At 35.7% G+C, this 15,082-nt stretch overlaps 2 protein-coding genes across 3 annotated transcripts; one reads left to right on the plus strand and one right to left on the minus strand.

The window, feature by feature from the left end:
• The first annotated feature begins 301 nt into the window (after window positions 1-301).
• Window positions 302-4,316, plus strand: LOC126601501 (protein NRT1/ PTR FAMILY 4.3-like). Its single transcript, XM_050268222.1, has 5 exons — window positions 302-706; window positions 1,323-1,540; window positions 1,862-2,299; window positions 2,562-2,704; window positions 3,014-4,316. The coding sequence occupies exons 1-5, from the start codon at window positions 562-564 to the stop codon at window positions 3,906-3,908; spliced, it is 1,839 nt and encodes a 612-aa protein (XP_050124179.1). The 5' UTR covers window positions 302-561; the 3' UTR covers window positions 3,909-4,316.
• Window positions 4,317-7,233: 2,917 nt separating this feature from the next.
• Window positions 7,234-12,577, minus strand: LOC126601511 (uncharacterized). 2 transcript variants are annotated; one of them, XM_050268235.1, is made up of 9 exons: window positions 12,319-12,389; window positions 11,584-11,652; window positions 11,149-11,233; window positions 10,736-11,025; window positions 10,108-10,190; window positions 9,928-10,003; window positions 9,314-9,499; window positions 8,310-8,438; window positions 7,234-7,782 (listed from the first exon to the last, which is right to left on the minus strand). In XM_050268235.1, the coding sequence occupies exons 4-9, from the start codon at window positions 10,865-10,867 to the stop codon at window positions 7,612-7,614; spliced, it is 777 nt and encodes a 258-aa protein (XP_050124192.1). In that variant the 5' UTR covers window positions 10,868-11,025; window positions 11,149-11,233; window positions 11,584-11,652; window positions 12,319-12,389; the 3' UTR covers window positions 7,234-7,611. The 2 variants fall into 2 exon arrangements, with proteins under 2 accessions (XP_050124192.1, XP_050124191.1); XM_050268234.1 differs by lacking the exon at window positions 11,149-11,233 and having other exon boundaries at window positions 10,736-10,855; window positions 12,319-12,577.
• Between the last annotated feature and the right edge of the window lie 2,505 nt (window positions 12,578-15,082).

The following is a 15,082-nucleotide window of genomic DNA, read 5'->3' on the forward strand; positions in this document are numbered from 1 at the left end:
CATAGGGGCGCCTACAAGATCATCCGTTAGATATTGCATAAACCATTTGGGAGGAAACTGAAAAGAATACAACCCAAGGTCCAAATTGTAGCTCCATTAAGTCTTTTAACTTAAGAGCTCAACTAGAAAAGCACATCGGAGACTCTTAGTAAGATTATTAGTGCTTAAATTTTAACTTAAGAGTGCAATTAGAGAAGAACATTGGAGATGTACTCTTAATAAGATCATTAGTGCTTGAAATAGCTGGCTAGGTTGGAAGTTGGGACTCTGCACGGAGCGTTTTTTCCTGGATGAAGTGTCATCCACGTGGTTATAGTGAGTGGATTTAAGACTTTGGTTTTGCTTACAATCGGACGTCACAAGTAGCTTGGTTTTGGCTTATAAATTTAGAACAACCCACTTGCCTCCAATTCAGAATTATTAACTTAAGACCAACACAAGGCAACCTTACACAGCCCTCCTTCACTCCCTCTCCCTCTGCCTCTCCCTTTCCCCCTCCCTCCTAGTTTGGCCAGAGAGAGAGACACACAGAAATACATATATATAGCAGCAGGGGCATATATGGAAATGGAACAAAGGAGGCAGAATCACAAAGTTGAGGCCATTAACACATCTGACATGGCTGAAGAGATGACTGTCGATTGGAGGGGCAGACCTTCCAATCCTACCAAGCATGGTGGCATGAGAGCTGCTGCATTTGTTCTTGGTATAGCCACATCCTCTATCTTCTTCTAATTACTTCTCTAATTTGGTTTTTTATAAAATTCATTTTCTCCTGTATATAACTTTTGTTTTTTGTTTTGGTCAGAAACTGTATATAACTTTTATAATAATTAATTATTGAGACTCACACTGAAAGCATGTACTGCTATTCTAATGTACATACGCAACCGAAACGGTTTCTTGATTTAGCTTATGAACCGCACCTTTTCTCAAATAAAAAAGAAAGCCGCACCTTAAGTATCACGACTCTTTATTTTAATACAACAATATATTTAAAAAAGTGTTATTAAACACTTATTTTTATCTTTTACAGACACTTGTTAATTGTTGTGGAATTGAGTTAAGCCGCATAATGAGTTAGGCCAACCATAATAAATTGGTTCGAATCGCTATTCATGAGAGTCAAACTTAAGAAGTGGATAGAAAACACTAGACCGCGTAGTATTAATTGACTATTATTATAAACTTTCAAAATTTTGGATTTTTAAGTAACTCCATTAATTAAATTAATTTAAGCAAAACTCTCTCACTATTGATTGTACTTATTTTGTTTTCTACTTTGTAATTAAGTTGTATGATATTTCTGTTTTCTTGCACAGGGCTTCAATCATTTGAGATAATGGGAATTGCTGCAGTTGGGAACAACCTCATAACATACGTGATAAATGAGATGCATTTTCCTTTGTCGAATTCGGCCAACGTAGTGACAAACTTTATTGGAACTGTCTTTCTCTTAGCCCTTGTTGGTGGCTACCTCTCTGATTCCTATCTTGGGAGTTTCTGGACCATGCTTATCTTTGGTTTTGTGGAACTTTCGGTGAGAGCTACCTACCTTGCCCCTAGCTTAAGCTCAGCCTTCGTTCATCATGATCTCACCTTTTTTGTTTTATCCCTCTCTCTCTCTAACTACAACATATTCAATTTGTTGAACTTGTTTATGTTATGAGAGTGAGTCAATATAGAGTGACATAATAATTCAGTTAAAAATAAAATCACGCATTCAAATAAATGAATAATTATTTTCTTAACAGTTGATTGATTGAGTAATGTTTCTACTCAATTAAACAATTGATTTATTAATTTTTGTACATGAGGGTATACGTATGTATTCTGAATTTGCGCGCATGCATGCATGCAGGGTTTCATATTACTGTCAGTCCAAGCTCACGTTCCGCAGCTAAAACCACCGCCATGCAACGTTATTAACGGAGAGGAGTGTGTAGAGGCAAAAGGGTTCAAGTCATTAATCTTCTTTGTGGCACTTTACTTGGTGGCATTGGGGAGTGGCTGTGTCAAGCCAAACATGATCGCTCACGGGGCTGACCAGTTCAACCCAGATGACCCAAAGCAGTACAAGAAACTCTCCACCTACTTCAACGCTGCCTACTTTGCCTTTTCCATGGGTGAACTCGTCGCCCTCACTCTTCTTGTGTGGGTCCAAACTCACTCTGGAATGGATGTTGGCTTTGGAGTCTCAGCAGCCGCCATGGCAATGGGATTAATCAGCTTGGTTTCCGGTACCCTATATTACAGGAACAAGCGACCTCAAGGAAGCATACTCACTCCCATTGCTCAAGTATAATATTGAACTTTTTCCAATTTAATCCTCTTAATTAATTAGGAATTTTATATGGAATCTAATATATATCTCATGGGTCAATCAGGAATAGTAGTTCATACAATCGGTTATAAATGTACTGTTTGATGTGCATGTGTAGGTATGCAAATTTGTTGGCTTATGATGTTTGAAAAGATTAACATGCATGTGGGTTGTCGAATTCGAATACTATATATGGGAGTCTGCACAACATGTAAATAACTATCATTTTCCTTTTTAGGTTTTTGTGGCTGCAATGCTAAAGAGAAAGCAGGTTTGTCCATCTAATCCACAGTTGCTCCATGGAAACCAAAACAATGTGCTGCATGACAATACTACTTTCTTTTCTGACGCTGCCGGCTTTCTTCACACTGAAAAGTTCAGGTAAATTTACAAAGCAAAAGGGAAAAAAATAAATCTTTATTTCAGTATTTTATATCTAGAATAACTACATCTTGTTTCCCATGCATCGTGCATGTCCTCTATTAAGATAAACAAAAATACTAAGACCAAAATATGGTTATCCACGTATGAAGTATTAAGAAAAGCAACTAGTACTTACTTGAGCGATGCTTGTATATATATATATATATATATATATATATATATATATATATATATATATATATATTGTCTTTTCTCTTGCAATCTTGTATGCTTAATTAATCTGCCAAATTAATTAATGATGATCAGGTTCTTGGACAAGGCTTGCATTAAAATTCAAGGTGGCACTAATTCAAAGGAAAGCCCGTGGAGATTGTGCACCGTTACTCAAGTGAAGCAAGTCAAAATACTGCTTTCAGTTATTCCAATTTTTGCTTCCACCATAATTTTCAACACAATTTTGGCTCAGCTCCAAACTTTCTCAGTCCAACAAGGAAGTATGATGGACACCAAGCTCACCAAATCCTTCCATATCCCTCCAGCTTCACTCCAATCCATCCCCTACATCATTCTCATCGCCCTCGTCCCTCTCTACGACACTTTCTTTGTTCCCTTTGCTCGAAAATTCACCGGTCACAATTCTGGCATCTCTCCGTTAATGAGAATAGGGTTTGGACTCTTTTTTGCAACATTTTCGATGATCGCGGCTGCCATCATGGAGGAAAAGAGAAGGGATGCAGCTGTGCATTCGAACAAAATAATATCCATTTTTTGGATCACCCCACAATTCTTGATCTTTGGATTATCAGAAATGTTCACTGCCGTAGGCCTCGTTGAGTTCTTTTACAAACAATCCTTGAAAGGGATGCAAGCATTTTTAACTGCCTTGACCTATTGCTCATATTCGTTTGGGTTTTACCTGAGCTCTCTACTTGTCTCTCTGGTGAATAAGATCACAACCTCATCAGGTGGTGGTGGTTGGCTGGGTGACAATAATCTCAACAGAGACAGACTGGACCTTTTCTATTGGTTGCTGGCAGGCCTCAGCTTCCTCAACTTCCTCAACTATCTATTTTGGTCTCATTGGTACTCTCGCACCCCGTCATCTTCATCAGCACCAAGTGCACTACCCCAGCTGCATGCTCATGAGACTACTTGCATGGAGGATTATAAACATCATAGACTGGATGATAATATACCATAACTTATTTAAGAATATTTAGGGTATTATTTCTAAGAAAATAGCTCTGAATTAATGAAGGTGATTAATATATAGGGCTCTGATCGATCTATCGCATATACACATATATATGTTCGTATTATGTATAGAAATTAGTCGCATGCCGTATAAGAGAATCCAAATTACTCTATATCAATATGAGCATATATAATGGAGAGATGCAAAACTTGAGATGTAAAAATTATATTTAGATTACGTTTTATATTTTCATAAGATGTAAAAGTTAAATCTACTCTAGTGTGAGAGATGTAATTTGGATCACATTTTCCTCTCTTTGATTGATAGGTCACGTTCATTTGAGAGATGTAATCTAGATTATGTTTTATATTGTAAATTTATATTTTCCAACCAATATGAGTATTTTAGATTCCATCCATTTATGGCCAACTAAAAAAATGAAAATGCTTATTCCAAGGCATTTTGCATCTCCCATTGCAGATGCTCTAAGGTGAGGCCGTGTTTAATTTGCACTTATCTATTTTTGGGAAATTCTATACGTATCCTTTAATAATAATAAAAAAGGGAATCAGTAATGTGGATGCAAATTTCGTACATGGTTGATTTAACGAAATTCCACCTACAAGAGTAGCCTAATTGATGAACATCCTGAAAAAAGAAGAGAGTTTTCGCCAAAGGGCCTCCGATGTCTAAGTCAAATAAGTAGTAGAGAGAAAAGAGAACTTGATAGAGTTATGAGTAGTAAGTGACGATTACTGTTTCTTCTGTTTGACTTGACTATTTATAGGGAAAAACCCTAGTAGGCAGTTGGGAGGGGAGGCTGCATAGCATACTAGCTAGCAGTTGGGAGGGAAAACCCCTATTACGGTTTCTTCGAAGTCTTGCCAGCTAGCAGTTTTGAAGATCCATGTTGGTAAGAGCACAAATGCTCTAGAGACCCAAGGAAACTATGTAGAGTTGGTGCCCAGCCACCATTGGGCAGGGTATGGCCCGATGGCAGGACATATTATGAGTGGTCAAGAGAAACATTGTCTATTAGTGACATAAAAGCCTATTTACCTTAGGGCAAACTTGTCTGCTCGCGACGTTACGAGTAAAACTGTCATATCAAACATATTGTCTATGTGTCATTCTCCTATTGTACGGGGTTGTATTACACTACCAACGTTCAAATTAAGTGGTATCAATACCCTTTTTTTTTTTAAAAAAATCTAATATTAAAGGGAGGGGGAAGGTTCGAAACTATTACATTCATTTAGGGGAAGGGGAAGTTTCGAATGTGGGACACATGGATAGAAACCAACACCCTATCCACTAGGATATTGGACTACATGTATCGATACCTTTTTTTATTAAGGAAAACTAATGAAAATGATTTGAAAACTTTAAGTTTTAACAATAAGGAAAAAAATAAAGGGTTGATTTTTTAGTGTAAAAATGTGGTTTTTCGTTAAAGTGAACAGTACTTGAATCTTTTCGTTAAAATTCTCTTTTTATTAAAGTATAGCTTAGACTATTTTATTTATTTATTATAGAAAGTAGTCCACCACATGTTAATAACAAACTAATTTCCTCTTCATGTAATTCGCGTACCACATGAAGTGATTTTTAAGAGCCAAATAAATCGGCGTCGGTGGCCAAAGCAGATTCACAAAGAATGCATATGTAGGCAAACACATTGTCCTTGAATACATTGGAGAGCACTTTGAACTTTTTCTTTGGAAAGAGACCAAACATGATATGTATATATATATAATTAAGATGGAGAACCATGCGTTTTGAGTCGGTGTCAAATCAATGAATGAGGATCCTCTCCGGATTTTCTTTCTGAAGATCCTCTCCGGATTCTTTTTCTGAGGATCCAAGAGATCCTTTAATCGTGTTTGTTTATCATAAATCGTGTGATCAATTTTCATCAGATACTATTTGTGTTTAATTTAAATAAAAATTTAAAATAAATTTTGACTGCACGATATAAGATAAACGGACACGATTAAAAGATCTTCTGGACCCTCACAAAGAGGATCCGGCAAAGATACTCATTCCAAATTAAGAAGAAAGATGTTGTGTAATTAACAAAAGGAAAGAAGGATATCCCTTATCCCTTGATTCTCTGAATGTCATAAAGGCAAATAGGAGTGCTCGGCTACCTATTGCTATTTACCTAGTGGAGTGATGATTTGCTCCACCTCTCCTCCTGTAGATTGTAGAGGAAATCTAACCATGAGCCTTGGGGTGATGCATGCATATGGAACATGATGATCAATAATATATAAAACCTTATTGCATCATCTATGTGTGATTACCGTATCTTGACTAACGATCGGAACCGTTAATTTTATTAGTCTTCATTTGAAAATTACTTCTACAAAAAATCATTCAAATTCAAGATTGTTTAATTATCTAAATGCATTAACTGAATGGACGGTTCATTATGAAAATGTTATCCACACCACACCGTAAATTTATTCTGTACATTTGAATGATTAAATGATCTCTAATTGAAATGATTTCTTGTAAGAATCATCTTCAAATATTAAGAAATTGAACAGTTCCGATTATAATATTTGTACGGTCAAAATTTGTTATTCACAAGATGAGAATCAACTCATTATCCTATAAAAAAATGGTAAAAAAAGAAAAAGTTAGAATGGTGAGAGACAGAGATGTAATACTTTTCTACAAGCAGTGAAGTTTGTTCCCATTTTTATGTTGCTAGTCAACCATCCAATCTATGTAACAATAATAATAAGAATAAGAATAATAGTTTTGTACAATCAAACAGACATGTCTCAAACATGTTTTGATGTCGGTGTCAAACATAAATATGTTGGCCAAAAGATCAGAAAGTCTGTCTAAGGAGGTCCACCCCCACTCCTACTCCCACTCCCACTTCCATCCCCAAAACCAAAAGGCAGCTATTCATTTCAACATATGTCCGGAAGGAAGGCAACTCCATAAGCAGATAGGCTTACCTACACCCACCACTAACTACATTGATTCATTAGCAACTTTGTTCATGTTACCGACATAAGGTGGAAGGAGAACTTTGAAGCAATACAAACAAAGTTTAAGGAGGAAGGATGATGAGAATGCTGGACATACATCCTGGGGTGACGTTGTTGAGTGGCTTGTTCTTGGACAACGGTGGTTTGACATGGAGGTAGCCTTCTCAAATAGAGTTTTAAGTATCTTATTAGGTCTATTCAGAGTGCGCGGAAAGTGAATGTAAAATCTGTTCCAAGTCGCGTGAGTTTTTTGTAAGGAGCAAAACAAGATTGGGGGGAGCAGAAACCTACAGAAGTATATACAACCCTATTGGCACAAGTCATGAGGTGGGAATCAAACCATTGCTTCATTTCACGACATAAACGCCTAACACAATACAACTCAAACTCAAGCGGTGGGAAGACAACTGTTATGGCAATAATAACCACGAGGGTAAGAACAATACATATGGCAATGGCATACCACAGGTTTTGATTAACCAGTTACGACTAAACCTTTTGACCAAGTTGAGAGATCAGGTAGTTTCTTTTTTCTTTTTTCTTTTTTCTTTTTCGTCGAAATGGGGGTAAGGCTAAATGGGGGTAAGGCTAGCCAACATTCACCTCTCCCAGACCCTGCGTAAAGCGGGAGCCTTGTGCACTGGGTACGACCTTTTTTTTTCTTTTTCGTCGCTAAGCAAGTGCAGGGAGACAGTAGGGAGCTAAGGAGCCTCTTCATCATTCTCACCTGTTCCCCCTTTGAGATGCAAGTGTTTTTCCCTCCTCTGAAACTCTGTCAAGCCCTTCCCACTTCCAGTCACCCCAACCTTCCCAAAAGGATCCTCAGGAGACTTGAAGATGCTCTCACGCTTGCGTCCAGAAAAGAAACCAATCTGACAATGTAACAAGTTACACCTTCTGGATAAGTGACTCTGTATAATGAAGCCTTTCGTAAAAAAGAAGAAAAGTTTAAAACAAGACAGTGGCAACAGTTTGTCTAATCTGTAATGCGTCCACCTTTTGTGATGAGGTACACTTAAGGCAACTCACCGCCTTGGAAAACACTATTTTGATTAAGACAAAGAAGAAAATACTACCAATGTAAAATTTTGGAAACACTCCAGAGATCGTACCCAGTGCACAAGGCTCCCGCTTTACGCAGGGTCTGGGAGAGGTGAATGTCGGCTAGCCTTACCCCCATTTATGGAGAGGCTGCTCCCAAGTCTCGAACCCGAGACCTACCGCTCATGGGCGAAGGCACTTGCTATCGCACCAAATGCGACCTCTAAAAGTTAAAATTTTGGAAACACTCCAGAGGTGCTCAGACAAATTAAAGCAATCGATATTCTTGTTCCTCGAAAAACACCAACCAAAGAAATAGTGCAAACACATTGAAATTCAAAATGTCAAGCTAACATACCTTCTTAGTCTTGCCTTTGGTTGTTTGGAACTGTTGCCAAGCATTTTGACGTTTATTCTGTGTAACTTCCAGTTGTTCCATCCTCATCTTTGACTTAAAAGCATGTATCTTTTTACGTTTGGTGATTTTCTGTAGATTTTGAAGTTGGCAAGAATTAGTCCCCAAAAAACAAGTTGTAACAACACATTTTAAAACATTATACCACAACTTATAGGGTTTAAGAAAATAATAGATGACCAAAAAATAATTTTGATTGCTACCAAACTAGTACTACAAGTCGGATCTCTTATCCTTGAGACCAAAGAAAAAAAAAGGGTTTAAATCACTTAATGCACTGAAAAATTACCAAATTTCTAAATTATCAAAGTGAATCAAATTTATATCATGTCGAGTCAATAACAAAATTTGACATCTTATTATTCTACTAAAATGACTGGTTGCATGTTTCAAAAAAAAACCTTTTAACAGAAACTTCAATTTTCATAATTAACAGCTTTTGTGTAGATTAGCGTAAGTACAATTTAATTATAACATTGTACAAAATATCATTTTTATCTTCTGTGGTTGGTTCCTGCTATAGTGTTTTTACCTACTTTAAACCATATGAAAACTACAAAACTTCAGTAGGATACACCCTTCTACAGTGATTCAGGTGAGTTAGATTCCTGAATATAGAAATCAGACACCTTGAGTTTGATTCCTGTAACACCATCCCTACAGCTGTGGATTTAATAGATGTGATTTCTATCTATTAATTGTGGGATCCATAATATTGAACTCAATAATTGGAATGACTCCTCCTATAGGACTCAAGTTTTTCAGCAGAAGGAGTTTGATTCCTATAAACTGGAATCAAACTCAAAAATTCTGGCACACTGTGGAAGGCCAAGTGTAATAAAATTGAGTCATTTAAGATTTAACATTTTTGTCCTATGAATATTTTACCACATCCACACTTTTGTACAGTAAGATACCAACAAAATAGATATAGATAGATAAAGTACCACATCCTCTGGATCATCAGGTTCTATACGAAGTTTTGCTGGTAAGCTTCGTGATTGGAAATCAACAGAAGCAGCTTGCGCAATCTTCCTTTTGAGCGCTTGTTTTGTGGCCTCAGCAACCCTTTCAGCTTCCAGCAATGCATTGACAGCCCCTTCTTGAATTGGTCTGACATTGTCTGGATCTACCTGAAGTAAAAAATGTAACAATGGCAGACCACAGTTGCATTTTAAAACAAGAATAATTTATGAGCAAAATAAAGGTAAGGACATGCAATAACAAATGGAATCAGTTACGGGAAAAAGACAAAAAAGGGATCCACAACTTCAAATATTAAGTTAACTTCATCGCCAAATTTGGAAAAAATATGTTTTCATTTCAAAATTGAATAATAGGCGACATAACTTTCAAGAAGCAAGTAAAGCATCACTCATTGTTATTCAAAATGTCAATTCTATGACCAGATAAAACTTAATTCTACTGGAATAAAATATGTTTCAATAAAAGAAAATAAATATCATAAACCAGATTTTAGAGACAACTACCTAAAAATTCAAAGAAGAATGTCTTACTGAAGTAAAAGCATATCAATTCAAATGTGTCTGAGAAATCATACCTCTTCTTTATTCCCCCAGCTCTCATAAGTAACAAAGTACCCATTTGGAGTAAGAGACTCAATCGTGGCATCATACCTGGACATTCAACTAATCAACCACAGACAAAAAGAAAAGAAAGGTAAAGCAAATGTAGAAAATTGAAACACAAATCTACTGAAATTCATCTCTATTTCACATACCACTCCCCATCTTCACTCCAAACAGCTTGAACTTTTGTGCCAACAGGAAACTTGTCATTATAAACGGAAATATTCCCTGAATCCTACATGAGGAATGATTACAATGTAACCACATCAGGACACGAGAAAGATCCAAACGGGAAAAATCCAACATAAGAAAACAGTCATAACAGTAATATCAGCTTTGTTTGGGTCAAAAGAAAAGTTCATTTGAAATGGGTTTAATATAAAGGAAAAGAGCACAAAAATGCACTGTAGATAAAGCCCACAAAAAACATTACAGTGGTATTAGCTTCATAACATGCATTACTAAAGGTCAGTGAATGTGGGAACAAAATTCCACATTGGTATACCAAGTATGGTTTGAAATTATTCTGAAGTTGAAATTTATACTGAGTAAACAGCAGGAAGTGTTTATATAGAACCCCAGTACAGCACCTTTTGAGAAACAACACTCTGTTCATGTAAATCATTCCTAAGCCAAAAGAAAAGCATATTTCTCCATAGCCACATACCACAGAACACATTATAGGAGTAACCTTGTCAAAGCATATATTCGCTCACAAGAACAACAAAGAAACACAAAAAGAAAAAGAAAGTAAAGAAATTCTTGAGGATGTCAACTTACATTTTCATTCCTTTGAGTCTGGGGCAAACTAGGTGATGCACTATCACTTGTCCCGAAACCTAATCCAGAATTCTGATTTTGCTTTGCAGTTGCAAGTAGTTCTTCTGTAAGAGCAATTACCTGCATTATCATAAATTTAGCCCAAACCTAAATTTAAACAACATACATACAAATAGACGCTACATCATAAAGAGAAAATTATTGTCAAATTTCAAACTTAGAATCTCAGCATGAACATCGGATATCAGGTGAAAGAGAGTGAAAGCTGACCATCACCATACAAAGCACACCTGCAAAGGAACCAAGATAGACGTAACATGCTACTTGATGAAGCTCTAAGGATCTAATGTTTTTCTAAATTCTAAATTCTCCAGAGTTCCAATTTCTTTATTCAACACACAAACCATCCTCACCTTATTCAACCCTGTAATGAAAATAAACCTCCACAGGTGCCATAGCAGTTAATTGGCGTTGCTAGTTTGAGCAACATGATGATTCCTTCAAAAGAGAGAAGGAAGAAATAAAAGAAGAATGATAATGCACTGAAAACCTAGATATCCCTATAATAGTAACTACACTTGGCCGTCATCCCAAGGGCCAGAGAAGATGTTGCTTCAGTTTTCACACAGTAACATTAAGATAGAGACCTATACACTGCAAACTCAAAAAAAAAAAAGAAAAAAAAAGGGAGAGTTCCAGTAGGAATGAATCGAAATCACGAATAAAGGTCGTACCCAGTGCACAAGGCTCCCGCTTTACGCAGGGTCTGGGAGAGGTGAATGTCGGCTAGCCTTACAAAAATATCTATACAAAAATATAATACAAAGAGAAACAGACAAAACAGATACCTCATTGAGCTCTCTTTCCATGTCAGCATACTCAGAGTTTGCAGGATCATCAGCTAAAAGCTCCTTCACCTGATCCAGAGGATCGCAGAAATCGTTACAAAAAACATATCTACAAGAGAATACAACGAGATAAACTTGCTGTACATAAACATTATACACGAGGTTCAATGGCAAAGGAAGAAACTTCAACCTTGTTGTATGAATAATAAATGTTTTACCACAATTTAAAATCAACAAAACAAGCTGAAAATCATTCACAGTATACATTTGGACATGGCTTTTAAATAGAGAAAAAGTTCGAATACACATACATTACATATAGAATAGTACAATGATTTCAATTTCTATGGTATTAAATAACCACGGATGCAGACAGAGAGTAGATTATGTAGACTCAATTCCTAAAGTGAAATCACTAACTGCACGCATTAAATACCAGAATTTCAAAATTTATCCCTTTCTCTAGTTTGGTTTGCTACCAAGACAAGATCAATCAAAATTCTGGAGGAAAGTGTTTTGTTTTCAATAGAAAGGGGAGTGAATAAACCTAAACAGGTTAATTGTATCATAATTGGTATAATGGTAAGAGAAAAACCCTAATTGAATAGTAATTCAAATAAACCCTAATCACAGTCACAGCATGTATCGACTGCAACGATGAAAATTAACCATCGTAATAAGAATAAAAACAGATGAAACAAATTAGAAGAAGAACAAAAGAGTGGAGTGGGGGACCTGGTGAAGCTGATCTTTGTACGTCGAGAGACTGGAGGTCAGCTCCTGTATGCTGAGCTCTTCTCCTCCTTCTCCTTCCATTTTTTTATTATTTAAGTTTTCAAATTTTCAGAGATAATATCTGTTGGTTGGTTCTGAGAGATTTTTACAGAAGCAGGAATCGGAAAAGAAAGGGAACCTGAAAACAGAGGCAGGAATCGGAAGAAGTATAAAGGAAAGGGGAGGCTCCAAAAACCGAAACCAGACCGACCAAAGGCAATCGATGCAAAAAAACGTACGAAAACAAAAGGTGTCGGGACCCTCAAACAATATTAATGGCCCAATATCTCTTGTTGGGTCAATAGGTCACTTAGGCCCACTGACAATTTCCGGGTTGTTAAAGGGCCTCATTTATAAGCGGATGACGCTTTACCAGTGGCAGAAAGCAATCATGTATATGCATTTTAGTACGGGTTCGATCACCACTAATCCCCCTACCCAGCAACCAATCACTCTTGCCCCCAAAAGTGAATATCGAAGAGTCGTCAAGTTGTCGAGGACACGTCTGAAGAGGAGGCGGGCGCCCTCTAAGTTTACCACCCTACCCGCTAATGGACTACGGGGGGGGCAGGCGAACGGGAACCGACCGAGAACCCGAACCGCTTGACTGACTGACCCCTTCATACTCGATTCATTAGGGTCGGGGATGGATGGAACCAATCAGAAGTGCGTGCAAATAATTAACAATTTAACCCACTAGCGCTATCGTTTGACAAAAAATAAAGCCCCATTTGTAAGGATGAATAAAGAATATTGTTACTTCTCCTTTCGACGAAATAGATTTTTTTAGTGGAAATCAAATGTTCGTATTTAAGTTACACAATTAAACAAGAGTCGTTAGATCGGTTCCCTTTATAAGGAGACTCAATCAATGGACTCGCCTTGGTTGGGTCCAAATACTTTCATTTGGGCTAGGCCCATACATTTAAATTTTTTTTTAGTGGTTTATTTTTTATACAACGATATATTTTAGACTAATGGTAAGGGGAATAAATTGATTTTGAAGCCATCATCTATGAGATTTTAATCTAAAATCTCTCGTCTACAAACAAAGAAGAGTATCACTAGACTATAGTATTAAGTGATGTTTAATCGCTTATAGATTGACCTAGTTTTCTAGGAAAAAAAATAGAAAAAGGGGATACAATTACACTATATTTGGATGAGGGAAATAAACTTAGAATTTGGATTAAAGACAGAATTTATAAATTGACATGCACCCATTCCCTTGTTTGGATTCATAAATATAGAAATTTAGAATTTCCGCATGGAAAAAAAACTTGGAATTTGGGACCTCCAATTCCCAAGTTTAAATTTCATGTAAATAGGTGTCATTTTCCAATTTCTATGATTGAGAGTTTAAAAACAACAAATTCCGTATTCAATTTCGTTGTTCTTTTAGGTTACCCAAACAAGAAAATTCACAAATTCTATAGAATAAAATTCCATCATTTAAATTTCCGTCATTTTAAAATTACTTAGTAATCTTAAATTTCTTCATCCATATATAGTGTTAGTGATATGTCTATGTATTGAATGTGGAAAGCCATAAATACAAGATGCATACAGTATAACTTCTTTAATTTAATAGCTTTCAGACTGCCACTTAGTACTATAGTCTAGTAATATTCCTCTTCACCTGTAAGTGATAGATCTTAGGTTCAATTCTCACCAAAGGCGAATTTGAACCACATTATTGCTAGACAGGCTACGTCCACCCTTCTCCCTTTAATGTAGATAATATTGTTTGTTAAAAAAAAAAAAGGGAGACTTTGGATGCGGTCCCTAGTTATGAATAATCTTTGACTGAAACTTTGTTGGTTTTCAATTTTTGATCCAAGTCCCTAAAATTAATTGATAATTTATTTCTATGTACGTTACTATATTTTTTAAATTAAAAATTAAAATTTATAGTTGTTTATAGTAATGAGATTTTAAATAAAAAACATAATTTGTGGGATTACAAATATTAAAATATAAATATACTATTGTGTGTGTGTGTGTAAACATGGGTACATTCATAAAAAATAACCAAAAAATTATTGTATCAAAACATGGGTACATTCTTCAAAATGGGTACATTTAGCAAAAATAAAAATGGGTACAAATAAATAAAAAAATATGGGTACAATACAAATAAAACTTTCAAAAATATGGGCACAAAAAGAAATTAATATATGGGTACAAATTAAAATTGAAAGGAAAATTGGTACAAATTAAAAAAGGGTTGCAAATTAAAAATGGGTACAAACTAAAAATAAAAATATATGATAAAAAATTTAGCCATAAATATAAATATACTAATTGTAACATTTTTAATATTAAATGAATATATTTAGAAATAAAAAATATTTTATTATTGAAATAATTAATGATATTATTAATACAAAGGACCTTGATCAAAAATTGAAAAGTAATAAGGTTTTAATCAATAGAGTAGTAAAAATAAGGATGAAAACCTAATTACTCCAAAAAAAAACTTTAGCGAGATACCAATTTATTGATAAATTAATAATAATAATTATTATTTTTTGCTTATATAACAGTAAATATGTATTATATTTTTCTCAAAAAAAAAATGTATATAAACTCATGGCTTTTGATTTTTTTACAGCATAATAACTTCTCTTCTTTATCTATAGATACAAAGGAGATGATGGCTCAACTACTACTACTAGACTACGTACTACACCTGCAAGCCCCACCCCCCCCCCCCCCCCCCCCG

The sequence above is a fragment of the Malus sylvestris genome, chromosome 15 (assembly GCF_916048215.2).
Source record: "Malus sylvestris chromosome 15, drMalSylv7.2, whole genome shotgun sequence".
NCBI lineage: Eukaryota > Viridiplantae > Streptophyta > Magnoliopsida > Rosales > Rosaceae > Malus > Malus sylvestris.

What these genes read in the sequence shown, in the direction of transcription:
- LOC126601511 (XM_050268234.1), bottom strand. Translation starts at nt 12,399, where the DNA reads ATGGAAGGAGAAGGAGGAGAAGAGCTCAGCATACAGGAGCTGACCTCC. An exon ending in CTGATGATCCAGAGGATGTG is followed by an intron (nt 8,439 to 9,313) that starts GTACTTTATCTA and finishes CAAAATCTACAG; the next exon opens with AAAATCACCAAACGTAAAAA. An exon ending in CCAAAGGCAAGACTAAGAAG is followed by an intron (nt 7,783 to 8,309) that starts GTATGTTAGCTT and finishes TTACATTGTCAG; the next exon opens with ATTGGTTTCTTTTCTGGACG.
- LOC126601501 (XM_050268222.1), top strand. Translation starts at nt 562, where the DNA reads ATGGAAATGGAACAAAGGAGGCAGAATCACAAAGTTGAGGCCATTAAC. An exon ending in AGCTGCTGCATTTGTTCTTG is followed by an intron (nt 707 to 1,322) that starts GTATAGCCACAT and finishes TTTCTTGCACAG; the next exon opens with GGCTTCAATCATTTGAGATA. An exon ending in CTTCACACTGAAAAGTTCAG is followed by an intron (nt 2,705 to 3,013) that starts GTAAATTTACAA and finishes AATGATGATCAG; the next exon opens with GTTCTTGGACAAGGCTTGCA.